At 43.0% G+C, this 20,425-nt stretch overlaps 2 protein-coding genes across 2 annotated transcripts in view; one reads left to right on the forward strand and one right to left on the reverse strand.

Annotated features, from left to right (window-relative positions):
* tgfbr1b (transforming growth factor, beta receptor 1 b) overlaps nucleotides 1–11,693 on the reverse strand; it is a 43,227-nt gene extending 31,534 nt beyond the window's left edge. Inside the window, exon 1 of the mRNA XM_034559952.1 lies at nucleotides 11,580–11,693. Coding sequence (XP_034415843.1) covers nucleotides 11,580–11,667 — 88 coding nt within the window. The 5' untranslated portion in view covers nucleotides 11,668–11,693. The remainder of the gene's footprint in view (nucleotides 1–11,579) is intronic.
* Nucleotides 11,694–19,256: 7,563 nt separating this feature from the next.
* LOC117749481 (gamma-crystallin M3-like) lies at nucleotides 19,257–19,905 on the forward strand. Its single transcript, XM_034560050.1, has 2 exons — nucleotides 19,257–19,541; nucleotides 19,627–19,905. The coding sequence occupies exons 1-2, from the start codon at nucleotides 19,266–19,268 to the stop codon at nucleotides 19,903–19,905; spliced, it is 555 nt and encodes a 184-aa protein (XP_034415941.1). The 5' UTR covers nucleotides 19,257–19,265.
* The last annotated feature ends 520 nt before the right edge of the window (nucleotides 19,906–20,425 follow it).

The following is a 20,425-nucleotide window of genomic DNA, read 5'->3' on the forward strand; positions in this document are numbered from 1 at the left end:
CACAGGAAGCAGCTGTTATTGGAGCGTTTAGTGAGCAACGTTTCCAGCGGCATTACCAGCCCTACGGAGCGGACGTTTGAAGTCACGGTTACCTGCTTTGAGGAAACAATTTCCTTTTCATGCTTATTTTGTTCTGCACAACTATTGTGAAGTTGTCAAAGAAACTGTAAAGGAACAAAAGCATAAATGCTCTCCAAATCAACAGGGCCTTACGTATCTTTGATCCTGCTGACAAAACCATAATGTCTTTAAAAAACCTAGAGAGGGCAACAAGTACTTCAGTCACCTAAGGCATGCTAATAGGTGCTCCATGAGCAACACCTCGGTGAATGTGCAGCCACATGAACACGTCACACCTCTCTCTCTGACCGTGCACTGAATTAATTGCTTTTATCACCATAGCAACCACAATCGCCACAAAAGAGATTGTCTCTCCTGTATAGCATGAAGCTTAAAACCCGTATTGTTATTTCTTCAGCTTGACTGTGGAGGCCGCCAGCTGTAGTAGCAAATGGTTTGGTTTCTGCCATTTTATTTGTCCTTTGATGAGACTAAGGAAACGTGACCTCTACATCATGCATTGTACTCTTATAAAAGCAGTGCATGCCATGTGAAGCCTTTACCAAAAGTAGTAACGTACGTCCTGAAACTGTCAGGTTGGATATGAGAGAGGGAGGGGGAGTTGTGCAGGGCGGGCGTCCCCACAATTCAGCCTTTCTGATAAAAAGACGAGACCGAGGTAAACCTCTTCATTTTTTAACCAGCAGCACTCCTTGTCAGGGTGATCTGGACTGACCCCGTAATCACTTTGTCCTCGAGGTGAACCACATATTAGCATAAAGCTACACTGCAACAGTATTCTGCACAGTACATTCTTATTTGAGTCGCCATTTCAGGACAAATCTAAATGGCGATAGCCTAGTTTTTTTTTTAACCAGACTATCTATTTTTTCTTTTATTTAAGTCCTTCTCTGGTGGCAACCTTATTGTGTCAGTGCAGTTGTGTCACTAAAATTAAAGAGCAACGCTGTGTTTCCAACAAAAAAAGGACACTCTTGTGGTCACCAACACAGCCAAGTGTTTAATAGGTTGCATTACTGGCATTCAGAATATTCATTATTTATTTATTTTTTTAAAGTGTACATTTGTTAAAAAAAAAAAAATATATATATATATATATATATATATATATATATAAATCTCACTTCTGAGAGTAAAATATCACACCACGTTTATGTTCAACACAATTTAGTTAATCAGTTAAGCTCAGTCAAAAGGAAAGCAAACGTACCAACACACACACCGTCCACGTGTTGCCCTGCCCCCACTCCGTTCCTTAGACCCTTCTATGCCAGTTGATTCCCCTTTATTTGGCTCCCACAGTCATTTCCATAGGTCATGGCCCACCCCACCCCCATTTACCCAACCACCTCCATTATGGCCAGCCCTTTGTCCATACCAGATGTGCTCGCTGTGTGTGTGTGTGTGTGTGTGTGTGCGCGTGTAGGGGCCCACTGGCCCCCGCATGAGCCTCCCCCTCGCAAAAACACAGAGCGGACCAGAGAGGCTGCTATCTGCCCTGCTGAACTGTTTGTCCTTGCAAGTTGAAAGCCAGCGCCAAAGCTCGGCGACGTGGCATAAACCAAACTGTGACTCTCACTGGAACACACACACACACACACACACGCACACACACCCTTGTCGCCGGGCGAAACCGAGATCGATTGCCAGTTTGTGGACAGGAAACCTGGCTTGGGCGGGGGGGGATTCACTTAATAATAATAATAATAATAATAATAATACTACAGGTAAAACTTGTACCAAAACTTGTAGAAACTGGTTGTAGAGATGTTTCTCGTGTGTTGCAATTCAGAATACTTGGACAGAAGCGATATTGGCTGAAAGCTGCATCGACGGCAACTCAACCATGTGGAGAGAAAAAAAATGTGGACTTTGCTGTGCAGCCTGCATCTTTTAGCACAAAAGAGGAAATAAATCGCAGGCCCCGTTTTGTACCAACCGTGCAGACAGAGTGGGAGGGGAGGAGCAGGCAGTACATCGGTCTGAGTTGATGATCTTATAAATATGCAGCAGCTCCATCTAAAAAAGGTAAGACAGCCTGGCAGCTGCTCCGACCCGGACACAGGCAACTCCCCCGCTGATCAAGCAGTCCAACTAAATAACCACCCTCACCATTTTCCAAATGTCTTCTCTCTTCACTAGACAGGATCCCTCTCTTCCTAATTTGCCTAAACCCAACACTCATTTTTACTGAGTAGAGCTTGAACGCACCATAATGCAAGTCAATACAATTGGTAAAAACTATCACGTTTGCAAAAGTGCCCGGGAAAAAAGAAAATATGAGATTCACCGGCGGGTTGAAGGCAAACACACACACGCACAAAAACCCTGAAGCAGGGATAGTATGGGGTCAGATCAGTCTCAATAATTGCAAATGCACACAGAGAGACTTACAAATGCAACCACAAGATGTACAAATGCACACAGAACAATTTACAAATATGTTCGATTTACAAATAAATTAGACTCACAAATGCACGCAGAACGACGTGTCTGTGTTTATTTATTTGTCAATCGCACTGCATTTGTTTGTGGATTCTTCACATGTGTGTACGGATTTATGAGACTCCCCTGCCGTGGCTAGATCCGCAAATGCGTTTTTTCAACATAGACCTAGCTGTAGCCAATCAGATGTCACCCTCATTTTCAGCCAATCACATGAGCGCATCTCCCCTCCCCTCCCACGGGGCTGCCAGCGTTATAGTTGCGCAATTTGCAGAGGGATACACAATTAATGTACACCCCCTCCCCCATTGTTGTAAGTCATTGAAAGTTCGGTATAATCTTGTAAATCTTGTAGAAAGTCTTGACGCGGCACGAATGACGCGAATAGAGTGAAGCGAAAAGTTCGCCCGCAGTCATTCAGACGTCGTCGGTGAAAGTCACCGAGCTGTGATGTTATGTATAAATAAATATATATATGATATTAATGTTATGAACCCAAACACGAGGGCGTTAGATGTTCCGATGTTTATGGGATGTCCACAACAAGTATAAAGCAGAAATAGTGGATGACGGAAGTTATAACCGTTTCCACGGAGTAAAGCCACGCCCCCTCTAAGGCGCAAATACAGCGAATGACGCTCATGTGATTGGTTGAAAATGAGGGCGACATCTGATTGGCTACAGCTAGGTCTATGTTGAAAAAACGCATTTGCGGATCTAGCCACGGCAGGGGAGTCTCATAAATCCGTACACACGTGAAGAATCCACAAGCAAATGCAGTGCGATTGACAAATAAATAAACACAGACACGTCGTTCTGCGTGTATTTATGAGTCTAATTTATTTGAAAATCCTTCTGTGTGCATTTGTAAATCGAACATATTTGTAAATTGTTCTGTGTGCATTTGTAAATCTTGTGTTTGCATTTGTAAATCTCTGTGTGCATTTGCAATTATTGAGACTGATCTGACCCCATACGGATAGTCGGGTGGAGAGCAACGAGGGACGTTAATGGAAGCCAGAGAGGATTGTGCTGTTTGAGGCAGCCGAGTCACAGCTTAGAGTGAACCGGCTGACTGTCTGCGTGTACCCCTTGTGACGTCTGCATTCAGAATCTCAGATGCAGCAGAAAGACGGCAATTGTGTTTTTTTTTGCAGTTTCCTTCGTTATACATGTTCCAAGTGACCACATGTATGCTAAAAAGTTTGCAGACTGGTGACGTGTTGTACTCTGGTAAAAAAACAAAAAGAGGTGAAGAATAAAAGTCAATCCAATCAACTGATTATTCAGAAATGCTGAAACGTACCATCATAACCCGGTAAAACACAGATTCAGACTGAGTTGTAACCTCTACATTGCCTTTGAGGCATACTGTGGGTGAATTAGTAAGATATTACATTGTAGCTTCCGATTGTCTTAAATCAGAGCATTTGGACTGACTGTGGAGCGGGAGACACTGAGCGTGTGTTTGAATTACAAATAACCCAGTGTCCGGCTGTCGAAGTCCACTCATTAGATTCCTTTCACGCGTTAGTCAGACTTTGAATTAAATTAGTTTGTGTACGAGGTTGCACCATTCAGCTCCATGCACAGCTGCCACAGTGAGTCTTTCCCTCTCTGAACTCTGAATAAAAAAAACTTGTGGTGTACAGTTGATCTGGGATAATAAGAAAATAGACAGAGAGGGAATCGTTACCTGTTTCATCTCCTAACATAAGCATATAATTACAATTAAAACTACTAATGACAAGTTCAACAAAAAAAATTCAATAAAAATACAATCTTTAATTTCCGTATAATTTGAATAGTTTGTTTTTAAGTAAATACCTGCTATAAATAACAACAAAGTAAAGGAATAACATTTAGAATTTAAGGTTCACACTGATATTTTGTGGGGACAGTGGAGGAAAGAAATCTTGTGGAGTGCTATAAAAGCTATAATCTTTTTTTTTTTAATGATGCAGCATCTCTAGAAGTTATATATACTTTACTTTTAGTTTTTCTGCTGATCCCATCTGTGACTCACAACTGTGAAAACCACCCTACGCTTGCGTTTTAAGAGCCGTCACACTCCAGCGAGAAATACGATACTCGCTGGAAAAAACCTCTGACAACATATTGGGCCTGCAAAACTGTGTTGGCAGTCTATTGGACTAAGCGGTTGTTGGTCCATGCATTTAAACAAGTCCTCAAATGGACCAAGTCACCTCGTGAAACAGAACCAGAGAAGCCACGCCACCATGAACTGAACACAAACACGGAGGATGCCTGGATCGTCTCCTCATTAGAGAGCCCTTTCTTCAAAATACTGCCATCACGCATCACACGGAGCTGCATCATAAAATGCGGTGCAAGCCACTGTGTCAGCACACACACAGATGAGATCAGGGACGGTGATGCGGTGCACTCTGGCTGGGTAGAGGAGGTTTTCATGTTTGAGATGCAGGGAAGGATACGCTCCAACGTCTTTTCTCGCTTCTGCCTCACCTTGGTGTAATTCAAAGTGCCTCACTCGTCAGATATAATAAACCATGTGTGGCCTTCAGCAAGAGAATGTTGCATTTGGTACATATGGCAAAGACGGTGTCTCGGCCTCCAGTTTCTTTGTGGGAAAGATGAACTATTACTACTAATACTACTACTACTCAGATTTGTGAGTGGTTCTAATTGGTGGAGGGGGGCATTCATTAACGCATTGGTACCTTTGAATCTGACTGGCTGCTGGCACGGCTACGACCACTCCAATTAGTAGTGGTTCCTTGGGCCGGGACAACAGACGTCCGGGGTCTCCCGGCATGCCTGGCATTCCTCCGCTGCTGGTACCGACAGCAACAGCAGCAGCGCCCAGAAACACAACGCCACACAAGCCTTTTGTGCAAACACACACTACCAACGCGGGAAAAGGAAATGGCCCCCAGCGGCCGGGGAGGGAGCTCGGTGCAGCGGAAAAGTAAGCAAAATATTGACTCCCAGCGGCCTCTGTGGAGATTTTTACGGTATAAGTATCAAGATGAAACACACCACAACATATTTGTTTAACCCTGCAGAGACGAGAAAGCAGAGCTCCCACAGTGGCCTTGATGAAGAAAAAAAACAATGACTGCTGCTTCCTGAACAATATCCTGTCTTTTCTAAAAAGGAGTGAACACTTTGCTTTCCATTACTTTGGGCTGTGGACCCCTTTTAGCATGATATGTACATGATCATAACAGTGGGAAGGTTTTGATCACTACGAAGGTGTCTTGATCTAACGTCTCAGCCGCTCCTTTCTACACAGACTGCGGTACCTGATTCATAAACAGTCTTTTGTTCCTGGCTGCCTGGACACATTTGATCACAGAAACCCAATTGTGACGATACAAGTATGCTGTATATCAGGGGTATTCAACTAAAACTCAGCGAGGTCCGTTGAGAGAATTTCCCCATGCAAAGGTCCGGAACATCGAAATAATTAGTAATAATAGTTAGTCCGTCCCAGATTGATCATATTGTCAATAGTGCTACAGGCTCACTGAGAATGACACTAGACTTGATAGCCCACTGAAGAAAAAGACAGTGAGGTAAAGGAAATTTGCTCCCTGGTAGAACCCTTAGACCCGCGACCTAAAGCAAACTTCACGAAAGCATATGGCGTTCCACCAATCTGGAAGAATCACGCTTAGTTTGGCGAGACAGCCTTAAAACAAATAAAAAGGCTCTCCGTAATGCCAGAGCAGCCTATTACTCATCAGTAATAGAGAAAAAAGAGAACAACCCCAGGGTTCTCTTTAGCACTGTAGCCAGGCTGACAGAGTCACAGCTATGTGGAGCCGTGTATTCCAATAGACCTCAGTAGTAATGACTTCATGAATTTCTTTAATGAAAAGATTTGAACTATTAGAGGCAAGATTGATGATCTCTTGCCCTCAACTACTGCCGATCTGTCATCAAGAGGAGTGGCCTTGGAAACGGCTGTATGCCCTGGTGTATATTTGGATAGCTTTTCTCCCATTAACCTAGACCAATTGTCCTCAACGGTTTCTACTTCTAAACCGTCTACCTGTCTTAGACCCCATCCCAACGAGGCTGCTTAAAGACGTGTTGCCTTCAATTGGCACCTCTCTGTTGGATATTGTTAATGTGTCTTTGCTAACAGGCCATGTACCACATTCCTTCAAAGTAGCTGTAATTAAACCTCTCCTGAAAAAGCCCACTCTTAATCCAGAGGTGTTGGCTAACTACAGACCGATCTCTAACCTTCCCTTCCTCTCTAAGATCCTTGAGAAAGTAGTCACAAATCAGTTGTGTGACTTTCTACATCAGAATAGTTTATTTGAGGAGTTTCAGTCAGGATTTAGAAAACACCACAGCACAGAGACAGCACTGGTGAAAATTACAAATGACCTCCTAATTGCATCAGATAAAAGACTCATCTCCGTACTGGTATTATTAGACCTTAGTGCTGCGTTCGACACCATTGATCATGACATCCTAATACAGAGATTGGATTAGTCGATTGGCATTTCAGGTACCGCACCAAGTTGGTTTAAATCCTATTTATCAGATCGATCTCAATTTGTATTTGTAAACGATGAAGCCTCAATGACCACCAACGTTAATCACGGAGTTCCACAAGGTTCTGTGCTTGGACCAATTTTATTTTCCTTATATATGCTTCCTTTGGGCAACATTATCAGGAAACACTCCATAAACTTTCATTGCTATGCAGATGATACTCAATTATATCTATCGATCAAACCAGAGGAGACCAACCAGCTCGCTAAAATTCAAGAATGTCTTAAAGACATAAAAACATGGATGACCTGCAACTTCCTGATGTTAAACTCAGACAAAACTGAAGTTATTTTACTGGGCCCTGAACATCTCAGAGATCAATTATCTGGTGATGTGGTTTCTGTAGATGGCATTGCCCTGGCATCCAACATAACTGTAAAGGATCTCGGCGTTATCTTTGACCGAGACTTGTCCTTTAACTGCCACGTGAAGCAAATCTCAAGGATTGCATTTTTTCATCTACGTAACATTTAAAAAATTAGGCACATCTTGTCCCAAAAAGATGCAGAAAAGCTGGTTCACGCGTTTGTTACTTCCAGACTAGATTACTGCAACTCCTTATTATCAGGCTGCTCTAATAAGTCTCTTAAATCCCTCCAGTTGATCCAGAACGCTGCAGCTCGTGTACTCACAAAAACTAAGAAAAGAGATCACATTACTCCGGTATTAGCTGCTCTGCACTGGCTCCCTGTAAAATCAAGAATCACATTTGTAATTCTTCTCCTCACCTACAAAGCCTTGATTGGTGATGCACCATCATATCTTAAGGAGCTTGTAGTACCATATTGCCCCACTAGAGAGCTGCGCTCACTAAATGCGGGGCTACTTGTGGTTCCTAGAGTCCTAAAAAGTAGGATGGGAGCAAGAGCCTTCAGTTATCAAGCTCCTCTTTTATGGAACCAGCTTCCACTTTCAGTCCGGGAGGCAGACACAGTCACCTCATTTAAGAATAGACTTAAGACTTTCCTGTTTGATAGTGCCTATAGTTAGGGCTGAATCAGGTTTGCCCTGGTCGAGCCCCTTGATATGCTGCTATAGGCTTATAGGCTGCTGGGGGATGTTTTAGGATACACTGAGCACCCATCTCCTCTTCTCTCTCTCCTTATGGATGAATTTACATCCCTCCATTGCACCTTATTAACTCTGCTTCCTCCCCGGAGTCGTTGTGACTTCACTTCTCATAGGGTCCATTGGACCTGGAGGTGTCTGATGCCTGGTGAGCCGGCCTCCCGCGTTGGCCCTGCTGATGCACCCCCCCCTCTCCCCCTCTCCTCTCTACCTCCTTCTGTTTCATGGATTGGAGTTCCATTCATACATTGTCATATTCATGTAATGTGTTTATGTGACTTTGTAAATGCTGTTCATTCTGTACACATGACATTTATTGCTTCTGTCCATCCGGGGAGAGGGATCCTCCTTTGTTGCTCTCCTGAAGGTTTCTTCCCTTTTTTCCCTGTGAAATGTTATTTTTGGGGAGTTTTTCCTGATTCTATGTGAGGTCCTGGGACAGGGATGTCGTATGTGTACAGATTGTAAAGCCCTCTGAGGCAAATTTGTAATTTGTGATATTGGGCTATACAAAATAAACTGAATTGAAATTGAATAATGTCAAATCTATGATTGTGCCATATGTATTGAAGTAGCTAACAGTTGTATTAACGTCTGTATGGAGTCAACAACTGACTGTCAATTTTAATAAAGAAAGTTCAATTGAATAACATCTAAAAAAATATGTATTATTACAGATTTCCAATTAAATTGGATTAATTTAATAAATACATTATCTTCTCTTATAAGTTAAACAATATAAGTTAAGCTAGTACTTAATTTTATAAAAATGTATTTAACTGAATTGTCCTGCAGCTTTAAATTGTTTATTTGGACATCAAGCAATGTCAATCAAAAGAGCCACGATATTATATTCTTAATTTGTTTATTTCTTGTCATCTAAAAAGAGAAATGTGTGTGGAGGGACTTTATATGTGGTTATTAAACCACTTCTTTCAGCTCATTTCTCCTCTCTGTTAACATTGTTGGGCAGTTAATTCATGGGTCAGGATTCTGACCATATTGGGCTCTTTTCTGTGCCTTCATTTCGAATGCGAGTCAGTACATTTGGTCAAAAGATCTGTGCTTTGTCTCGTAGTGGCACTTCACGTCGCTGCTTTTAATGAATCGCTGAACATGAGACCGATGGTTGAAGCGTTTTAGTTATTATATTATTATTGAAGGTCTTCAGCATAGTCAGATTATCTTTATGCCACAAAAACTGTAGTGTTCAAGTTGCGGTCGACCCCAGAACAGACAAATGAAACTGAGAGTGAGAGGGGGGGGGGGGGGAAGCACAAGGATGACTGAGGCTTGTGCGATGAGGAGTGTAATAGTGACACCACCCAATTTAGCCCCACTGCCAGGGCTCAGGAGTGTGCACGCTGATGCTTTTGTGTGAACACCACTGAAGCTGCAGGGGTGTGGTGCTGAAACGCCGACGTGACACACGGAAGTGTGAATGGCACCAGATGTTTTACGGATAAATCACACAAACCCCTCTGTGAATGTATATATAAAATCTGACACAGCACGGATATCCGTGTGACTCGCATCCGAAAATGTCCACCGAGTCTCCTCATCAGTGGGGTCCAATTATCTGTGTTTTTCTTATAATATATTATTTTCTGATGGAAATTATGTGGCTTCATGCCATTGCAATCCCCCATTGCTGGACATTTCCCTCGTCTTCTTAGGCGTCCTTGCGCCAACATACCAATTTAATAACCAGCCCGCAGTCTGAGGGAGCAAAGGGGTATATGAGGACACGACCCCCCCTTCCCCTGCTTTTGGCACGGGGAGGTTCACATAACATCTTTATGTATGCCGTTTGAAATGCACGCTCCTTCCCTCATGAGGAGACTCTCTCACCACACACAAACACAAAGGAATGTCACACAAAGGAAGCGCGTGAGTCAAGAGGCAGAAGAAGAAGGAAAAAAACACTATCTGCTGTTTGTACCTGGGAACATTCTCCTTTTGCAATGCGCAGACTGCTGGAACAAAGAAAAGCGCACGCGGTTCCGATGCGAAATGAAAATAACATAATCTCAGCGTAATGAGCGTGCCAGCAGTTTGGCTGCTGTATCTAATGAGGAGCTACAAATACAGAGTCCAGTTTGCAAATCTTGCGGGGCTAATTCAACCCTGCTTACCGGGGACCATGAACATCCCATCACACACAGGGCGTAACATTCCTCTGAGCCTCTTTGGGAGACTCTCGCCTGTTCGGCGTGACTGAAAGAGGCCAAGTGCGTTCGGGTCCCAGATAAACGCGTCAGACCGCAGCGTTTATCCACTGTGCACAGAGGGTTGTTTTCTACGTCGAGTTTTGAGTCAAACGACGTGCCGATCGGAAGGGTGCACACAGAGTGCAACGAGAGACTTCAACAAAGCGACAGACGAGACCTCAATGGCACAAAGCAGAATTGGCCCATTTTTAACCAAATTCGGCGCACCCGGTGGCTGCCAACTAGGGGTGGTGGTGCGGGAACAGGACATCTTTTGACAACAAAACTGTTTTTACCGAGGTGTCTACGGATCAGGAGCCCTCTGCGGCTCACGTTGGAACCGCTGTCATCACCACCGCCGAAGATAAACCGTTATTTCCCGGACATTGAACGCTCCTTAACGAAAGCGGAACACAAAAATGTCACAAACGCGTATAAACTGTTCTGGGATAAAGCAGCTTGGAGCTAGCAGGCTAACACGGTGGTTGGGAGAGGTGAACTCTAGACAGATATTAGAATAGCACCTGAAACCACCAGTTAACACCGCCGACAGCTCATTAACAAAGTAATTAGACGGGGGGCGCGCGACCAACTACTCTGACATTAGCTCGCGCCCACTTTATAAAAGAGTCCAGAGAGCTACGCAAACACTGCTGAGCGAGGCCGTCGTAGAGACTGAGGAACAAACACGAAGTGGACCGAGAGAAAAACACAAACTTGCGCAAACTCGGTGCTCGGAAAGACATCTTGAAGGGACGTGCTTCGACACCAATGGTGAATGAACTACCAGTGCTGCACAACAAACACATGAAACGCAAACATCCACTTAGTGATTCTGCCAACTTAGTTTTTGCGCAGCTGAGAACTGTTCCTCCGGACGGGCTCTTTGTTGGCAAAGCAGAATCCCCAAAGCTGCGCCAGAATCGAGCCAAAGAGAGGCGAGCTTTGATCCCGGGCTGGAGCCGTCCTCCCTTTTTAAGCCCAATGTGACTTTTAGCTGCCTGCTCCTTTTCTTTCCCCCCCCAGACAATAAACATTCCTCAGACAGGCAGCAGCAGGCTGGCCGCCGACCCTGCGCCATCTTAGTTAGACACACTCTCTGCTTCTTGAACAAAGAGCGTTTTCTGGCAAAACCGGTCCGACGCAAGAATGCAACTTCCGAGAACCACGCGAGAAAAAAACGGAACACAACTCACTGTTGTCCATTTAAGGGGCACTTACCGGTGCTTTCTTGTATCCTTGTCCCGAACAGGAGGACGAACAGAAGGCATGGTATTGCATCCATCGTGGCTACGGACCGGACTGGCATCAGACTGCTAACTTCTCCCAGCGTTGAGCAAGGTAGACGCTGATTGGCTAACAGGGCCACGAGTCCCGCCTCTCCAGCGGGAGCTCGGTGAAAGAACAGTGCTGATTGGTGGAAGGTCCTGTCACACCCCGCCCCAGTTTAGCAACTGCTGTAAACAAACACTGTTGCTATTCACTCTAACGACAAAAGTGTACATAAATCAAGTTACATTTATATCAAAGGTCTTCCTCTGTAATATATGTGTTTTGATTCATGTTTTGTTTAAGTTGGTTTAACAACAGCCTTGTCAGCAAAACAAGTAACTCCTAAAATAACATATGATTATATGTAATTGTAATACTTTTATCTTTCAGTCTGAGATGTACTGCTTTTTTGTCTGAACACATAGAAAAAACTCCAATATAGTCAAAGGCTAAACATACATTGTTTCTGGGACTATCACTTGCACAGCCTTGCTTTAAATAGAAACCTCCACAGAAAAGTAGTCTTTGTGAGGGGGTGGGGGTCTTTCAGTGCCAGAGAAAAAACAGCGAGGAAGATGACACATTTTGTTAGACAAAAAGAACATGTCACCGTGGCTCTGACTGAAGGAAACATACCATAATAATAACATCAGCAGCAAGCGGAGATAACATTCTTACTGCTGCCGTCTCTGCATATAAGATATGCTCAATGACACGCTGTTGCTAGGTCTGTGTGCATGGTCCATATGTCAGTCTTTCACACACACAGACACACACACACACACACACACACACACACACACACACACACACACACACACACACACACACACACACACACACACACACAAACACATCCCTCGTACATTGTTCTAAAGCCTATAACCCTTCCTTTGTCTCGTCCACATTTACTACAACTCTTAGAGTAGACACACACACACACACACACACACACAAACACACACACACACACAGACTCACTCTTGACCTGGCCCCCAATCCCCCTCCTCCCTAGTCCCTGGAGAGTGTGACAGGGATTGATGATGGCCTATTATTTGATGTCCAACTGAGCCCTGCACGTCCCTACATGCACTCACACACACACACACACACACACACACACACACACACACACACACACACACACACACACACACACACACACACACAAATAGGCTGGTACGCTGTCATACATATTTATTATAGTCATGCCTGATGGTAAACAAGAATTATAAATTATCAAATGATCAGAGCAGCATAAACACGAGAAAATAAATAGGATCTTATTTCAAATCCTGAATATATTATAAACAGATGTTGCTAAATGCAGAGGAACCTTTAACCTCCCCCACGCCCCTAAAACACATTTCCTCACACAAAGGCAGCACCTGCTCTGATGAGTAATTAAACGCTGTTCATGTTTTAGGTCTTGTGTCTGTCTCATTAGCATTTACAATTTTGGCATTTAGCTGTTGTGACTTACAACGTGTAACAGTAGAAAAAACGCTCCGTCATTCAAACTCCCTTATTTAGGAGATTCTATGCTCGCTGCCGTCTTAAAGCTTGGGCAGGCAATTTATATCAGAAGCATTTTTACAATTATATTTGTAGAAATTGTCTTTACACCCCGACAGCGATCGATAAATTCATAAATACTCATAAAAAAAGGGGTTGCTGTACTATGACCGGATGCTTGTACAATGAAAACCAGCTGTTGCTATCCAGCCAGCAATAAGTCACAGCATCTAGGGCTGCATCTAATGATCATTTTTTTCAATGAATCGATTAGTCTAACAACTCATTTATTGATTATGCGAAAGACAGATAAATCCAGATTAATATACTAATAATTTCCCCATAGTCAAAGAACGTGTTGATAATCCTGATGTATCATGCTTTGGTGGGATAAAAATGAAACAGGACATGTTGGTGCATAGCAGTTGCACTGCTGTGATAAGCCATTTCCAGTTTGGAGAGTTTCCAGAGCACTACAAGTGTCTCTGTTTGAAATACTTCCACACTTTAGAGGACGGAGGAATGTATTCTTTACTGGGTTTTGAATCAAGCGTACTTCTGCTGGTTTCATCAAAGTTGGCTATACTCAAGCATTGTTTCATTAGTCTAAAACCTGAGATCAACTTACCGTGACCAAGCGGCAACCTCTGGAGCTGAGAAATTAAGCCAATGTGGAAGTGCAGTTCCATAAACGGCCACTTGAGGCTGTCCTCGAAAAGCGAGTCAATCCCCAGAGATGAACATGTTAAAATGTCCAACTTTACAGCACAAACAAACATATTTACACCCTGGTACAAACATGAAAGGCCGTCTGCCATCTTGTTGCCAGGACAACAACCTCCATCTAAACCTCACCAAAACTAAGGAGCTGATTGTGGACGACAGGAAGAAACGGGGAGAAGGACACGTCCCCCATCCCCATCAATGGGGCTACTGTCCTGCAGACGGTACCGCAGCATCTGGCTCCACACCACCAGGCTCAGGGAGAGCCTCGCCCTGCAGGCCATAAGACTAAAGAATTCTGCCTACACAATTTAGTCAACACATTTACATAACTTGATTTATATATGTATTTGTTTATATTTTAGCTCCATATTTTCTTTGTCTTAGGTTCAGTTTTGCTTTAGAGGGTTTTCTCCTTATACATATTTAATATGCATATGTCGCAGGGTGCCTGACACCTAAGAAGTTCATTGCCACTTCTCTGTAATTGCTGCACAAATGATTGGAATAAAGAACGGGAACTTCTCACACTATTCATTAGCAATGTCTTCCCACTATAGAAATATAAACGATAAACAATAATTATGTACACAATGTGAGTTAACTTAAATTGTCGTTGACATGACATAACCAATATTTTAGGAACGCTAAAGTTGTTAGGCCCTACAGCGCACTGTTTAAAGCTGCAATGGATGACATTTATAAAAAAATACTTTTGATTCTATTTTTACAAACTGTCATTACATACTGATAGTAGTACTGTTTTCATCCCCCTAACTCTCCTGTCAAGTCAGATCCTTCCACAGCATCAGCTCTCATTCCACTCACCTGATGCTCCACACCCATCTCACCCTGTCTGAACTCGAGTAAACCGAACTGTCCTGGTCTCCTCTCCTTCTGATCCTAATGGCATTTGCAAGATTTCATCGCCCCAAAGAAAAACAACCAATCTGGTTAGAGGCCTTGGGGTAGATCACGCTGGAGGGACTATATATTTCAGCTGGAAAACGTTGCCCCTGCAACACTGCCCTGGATAAGTGGATGAATGGATGGGGGATCCATGGATGGATGGTATATGGATAATAGGTGGATGGTGATTGTCAGTGGAGAAATAGAGGCTCTAAATGTTTGGTCCTGTAAATTCTGCACCAATTCAATTTGCCTCAGAGGGCTTTACAATCTGTACACATAAGACATCCCTGTCCCAGGACCTCACATCGGATCAGGAAAAACTCAAATAATAGAAAAAATCCTTTCAGGGGAAAAAAGTGAAGGAACCTTCAGGAGAGCAACAGAGGAGGATCCCTCTCCCCGGATGGACAGAAGCAATAGATGTCATGTGTACAGATGAACAGCATTACAGAGTTACATAAACACATTCAATAAATATGATTCATAATATGTATGAATGGACCTCCACAATCCATGAAACCGAAGGAGGCGTGGGGGGTTGATCAGCAGGGCCAAGGCAGGAGGCATCAGACACAGCCAGGTCCAATGAGAAGTGAAGTCACGAAGACTCCGGGGAGGAAGCAGAGTTAATAAGGTGCAATGAAGAGATGTCACTGACACCAAATCTGATATTTATTATTTATCTGTATTCCAACTGCTGGAAAAATGGGTCATGGAAGAAGTCTGTGTTTAACAATCCGTTATATTTATCTGTCGGAAACAGTAAAACTCATACAGCACTTCAACTGCTTCCCTATTTCACCATTTATTTTAGAAATGTTACCTCAAGTAAAAAACATCTTCATTAAACAAAAGTCGCTCTCTGGTCTCGAACTAGTTCAGAATGCAGCAGCTAGGCTTCTCACTGGTTTTCACAGCCTCAAGCCTTCTCTCCATTTTACTGATCACTTTTAAACATCTGGGTCCAGCCCCAAGGCATATAGTTGAAATATTGACCCCTTATGAGCCAGCTGCCGAGGCATACAACTTAGGTGATTATGCTTTTGCCATCAAGGCCCCTCGACTTTGGAGCAACCTGCCTGAGGAGATGAGGCAATCAGTAATCGCTTTGAAATCACCTCTTAAAACCTATTTCTGGAACCGCTTTCATGTGGTATTGTTTTTTATAGTAGTGTTTTTTTTTCCGTTTCTCTTTTATTTCTATTTATTCCATTTCTATTTTCTAAATATCTTGTTTTAATCTATTGTACTATGACCAGCACTTGCAACCCGAGTGAACTAGGCGTTATATTTAGGAAGCGCCCCACAGTCATAGGGAGGGCGCTTTACAAAATCCCATGTGTGGTCACAGGATTGGTTGTCAGTTAACATGTTATGATACATTTTCTCCAAAATGTATACATTTTCTGTTGCCGATTAGGGAGACAGTGGCTTTGTGTCCTTGGGCAAGACACTTAACCCTAAAATTGCTCCTGTAGCTGTTCTTACGGTGTGTGAATGAGCAGGTGGCACCTTGCATGGTAGCTCCTCCCATCAGTGTATGAATGTTAGATACTCCTGATGGGCAGGTGGTACCTTGCATGGTAGCTCCTCCCATCGGTGTATGAATGTTAGACACTCCTGATGGGCAGGTGGTACCGTGCATGGTAGCTCCTCCCATCAGTGTATGAATGTTAGACACTCCTGATGGGCAGGTGGTACCTTGCATGGTAGCTCCTCCCATCAGTGTATGAATGTTAGACACTCCTGATGGGCAGGTGGTACCTTGCATGGTAGCTCCTCCCATCAGTGTATGAATGTTAGACACTCCTGATGGGCAGGTGGTACCGTGCATGGTAGCTCCTCCCATCGGTGTATGAATGTTAGACACTCCTGATGGGCAGGTGGTACCGTGCATGGTAGCTCCTCCCATCGGTGTATGAATGGGTGAATGATGAGCTTTGAGTGGTCGGAACTGTCCCAAAGTAGCCTCCAGGCAGAGCATTTAACACCTTTTCATGGCATCACATTAGTTCCCTGGCAAGGCCCTTGCCGATGGGATTGTGTTCCTTGTATGCTGCCTTTGCAGTTATTTGCTTTGAAGAGCATTTGATATATGGATTCATCTTACATACTACTCCTCATGACTAATAACCTCGCTGGGAGGTGGCAGCTTTAGAAACCTTGACGCGGCTAAATGACATAGCTCTCTGTCCTGATTGTGAAGAGGAATATTAAGAATCTGAGGATGGATGGCAGGGGGGCAAACAAGGGGGGTGCAGAATAAAAAGCACCTAGATATTCCCCAGATGTTATTTTTTCCGTCTGAAGCTAAAAGTGGCATATTATCTTCTAGCGGATGGGTCTGCAGCGGGGTAATCAGTAATCAGTCTATCCATGTACATTATGCATGGCTCTCAGGCGCTGGAGTGTAAAAGTGTTTAACAGTGAGTAGGGCAGGGGGGAAATATGCCAGCTAAAAAGAGACTCTTTGATTCCAACTCACAGCTGTTTAGCGAATTACATGGTAGGGCATGAATATTTATATTCACACTGTGGCTCGTTGTAATTTATGTCTTTAGAATGCTCAAGTGGGTTCGGACTATTGAGTCAAGACAACATGTACAGGCTTTTACGTTATATTGAGGTAGTTGAAGATTATTCAGGAGGAAGGCTGCTGTCAGAAATATCATCAGCAGAACACTACACCACTCTATCATGCACTTCAGTCACTTTGATACTTTCATACAATCTGTTTGCACTTTAGTAAATATGCACTGACTATTTGCACAGAGTTTCCATTTATAGTAGTCTCCGTTTATATTCTGCACTATTTAATGTTAATTTCATCTGTATTGTATTTTCTTAATCTGTATTTATTGTTATACTCTCTGTTGCACTGGTTGGATGCCAAACTGTATTTTGTTGCTCTGTACTAGTACATGTGCAATGACAATAAAGTTGAATCTAATCTAAGCATGTTAGTTTGTCACCATTTTATGTCAGTACTGATGCTTTTTTGGTTTTAATAATCAGCTCACTTTCCTATTAGCTCTGACTTGTACTTTACTTGGATGTATCCATTTTACGCTACTTTATACTTTCACTCCACTCCAATTAAGAGGATAACATTGTATTTTTTACTTCACTACATTCATCTGAATGTAGTTCACTAAGTTACCAATTAGTTTTCAGATATTTAAAATATTTCTGAAAACATTCTATAAGACTATAAAACATGAAGAAACCAGTGGTTCCAAACGTTTTGTAGTTTGTACTTTCATTTAAAGCTACTTCAAGGACCAGACTCCAATAAACCCAATGTTCAACTCATACAGGAAACAGAACAAAGCTCACTCTCAATAAAATGCACAGCAAGGCAATCGTATATATTCAGATATTAAGCATCATTTAGTGTCTAGAAAAGCGCTATATGAATTCGAAGTATTATTATTATTATTATTTTTATTATTATATATGTAGAGCACTATTCAGACTCACAGGTATTCAAAGTGCCATACACGGGCAATTAAGACAATTAAAATGAAAACAGGAACAAGCAGATATGTAGTTAAAAATTATAAAGATATTACATTTTTTACAAAACAGTAAACACAAAAAGAAAGCAGATTAAGAGTAAATTATGTGTGTAATTTATTGGAAAGCCACAGCAAACAATAATGTTTTAAGCCCTGATTTAGATGAGCTGATATAAAAATATCACAACTAACAATGACAACCTCCTGTCCTCTCACCTAACAATGTCTTTACGTCTTCATTTTTATGATTTAAATATTTTATATATATATATATATTTGGCATCAATATATTATTTTCCATATTTGTATTGTTTCTCGTCCCCAGCAGCTGGAGCTCAATTTGAGGCTGGACCTGAGCTGAATCTGAATAGACCCAAAAAACAAACCCAAATCAGCATAATCTTTAATATTGGAAACATGGCAGTTTATCATCATTATTGTTACTTTAATCATTGACAGTAGTAGTATCATCAGTACATTGACTTATTATTATTATAATTATTTATTTTCTTCTTTTGCCATGCTGTCCCTTAGTTCCCCATGCTCTCGACTCCATCTTAGTCTGACGGTGTGGAGCACGCTCACACACAGACACACACACACACACACACGCTCACACACACACACACACACACACACACACACACACCAAACCCAACAACTACCACCACCCTGTTCTCTAAAGCTTTGTTCATTGTCCCGTATTCGGTTTGTTTCCATGGAACAAAACAAACCTGCTCACATGTTACAAGCACTGTTTGTTTTCTGTATTCGGAGAAAAAAAGCCTTTCTAAAGACTGCGAAGTCCCCAGTGCCTGAAAAAAATGTATTCTATTGAAGCTTCAATAGTAAATTGCTGAGTAAGGGGGTTCTCTGCGGGGGAGGGGGAGGGAGGATCGGGTATAAAAGGAAAGGGTTAAACCAGAGAGGAGGCAGTTCAGGGGGCTACAGCACACCGACGGACAACATGAGCAACACCGGCATGAACATGAGGGGCAAGATCACCTTCTACGAGGAGAAGAACTTCCAGGGCCGCTCCTACGAGTGCATGAACGACTGCGCCGACATGACCTCCTACATGAGCAGGTGCCACTCCTGCAGGGTGGAGAGCGGCTGCTTCATGGTCTACGACCAGCCCAACTACATGGGGAACCAGTACTTCATGAGGAGGGGCGAGTACGCCGACTACATGAGCATGATGGGCATGAGGGACTGCATCAGGTCTTGCCGTATGATCCCCATGGTAGGTATTAAAACGGCGTGCCTCGTGGGCGTCACCGCACACAGGGCTTGATGTTAATGCATTCCTGGTATTCTCTTAAAAACAGCACAGGGGCCAGTTCAGGATGAAGATCTACGAGAGGGAGAACTTCGGCGGCCAGTCGCATGAGCTGATGGACGACTGCGACAACGTCATGGACCGCTACCGCGTGTCCGACTGCCAGTCCTGCAGCGTGATGGACGGCCACTGGCTGATGTACGAGCAGGCCCAGTACCGAGGAAAGATGATGTACATGAGGCCCGGAGAGTACAGGAGCTTCAGGGACATGGGCATGAGCGGCACCAGGTTCATGAGCATGAGGCGCATCACAGACTCTTGCAACTAAACATACATTAAATGTTTACTGAATGTATCAAATGTCACTAAATAAATTTCTGCACTATTGAAAAAAAAAGGAAGGCAATGAGCATTCCTTCTTTGTCGAAAAAAATGGCGAACTCAATTAAGGCTTTAAAGCCGCAGTCCACAAAACCAAAGGATGACATCATGATGACTACGTCCACTTCTTGTATACAGTCGACAGTTTTTTGAGGCATACCTCAGTTATATATTTTGGCAATATTATAAACTTGTGAAAAGGACTCTCTGTTCCGGATGTATCTGAAGCGATGCTTCAACAAGCGAACCCTATACTATCCACATAGAGGCACAGGCCTGGTTGGTTTACACCTGCAGGTTCCTTCATTAAAAGCCATTTTTTGTTTACGATTGAATATACACTAAAATCAAAAGTATTACACAATTATCCAAACCATACAGTCAAGGAGCAAAACTCTGCCCACATTTGCACCACTATAAGCACAATGTCTGCCTCACACTGTTTGCAAAACAATACAGACAGTGAT

Source organism: Cyclopterus lumpus, chromosome 20, assembly GCF_009769545.1.
Source record: "Cyclopterus lumpus isolate fCycLum1 chromosome 20, fCycLum1.pri, whole genome shotgun sequence".
Taxonomy (NCBI): Eukaryota; Metazoa; Chordata; class Actinopteri; order Perciformes; family Cyclopteridae; genus Cyclopterus; species Cyclopterus lumpus.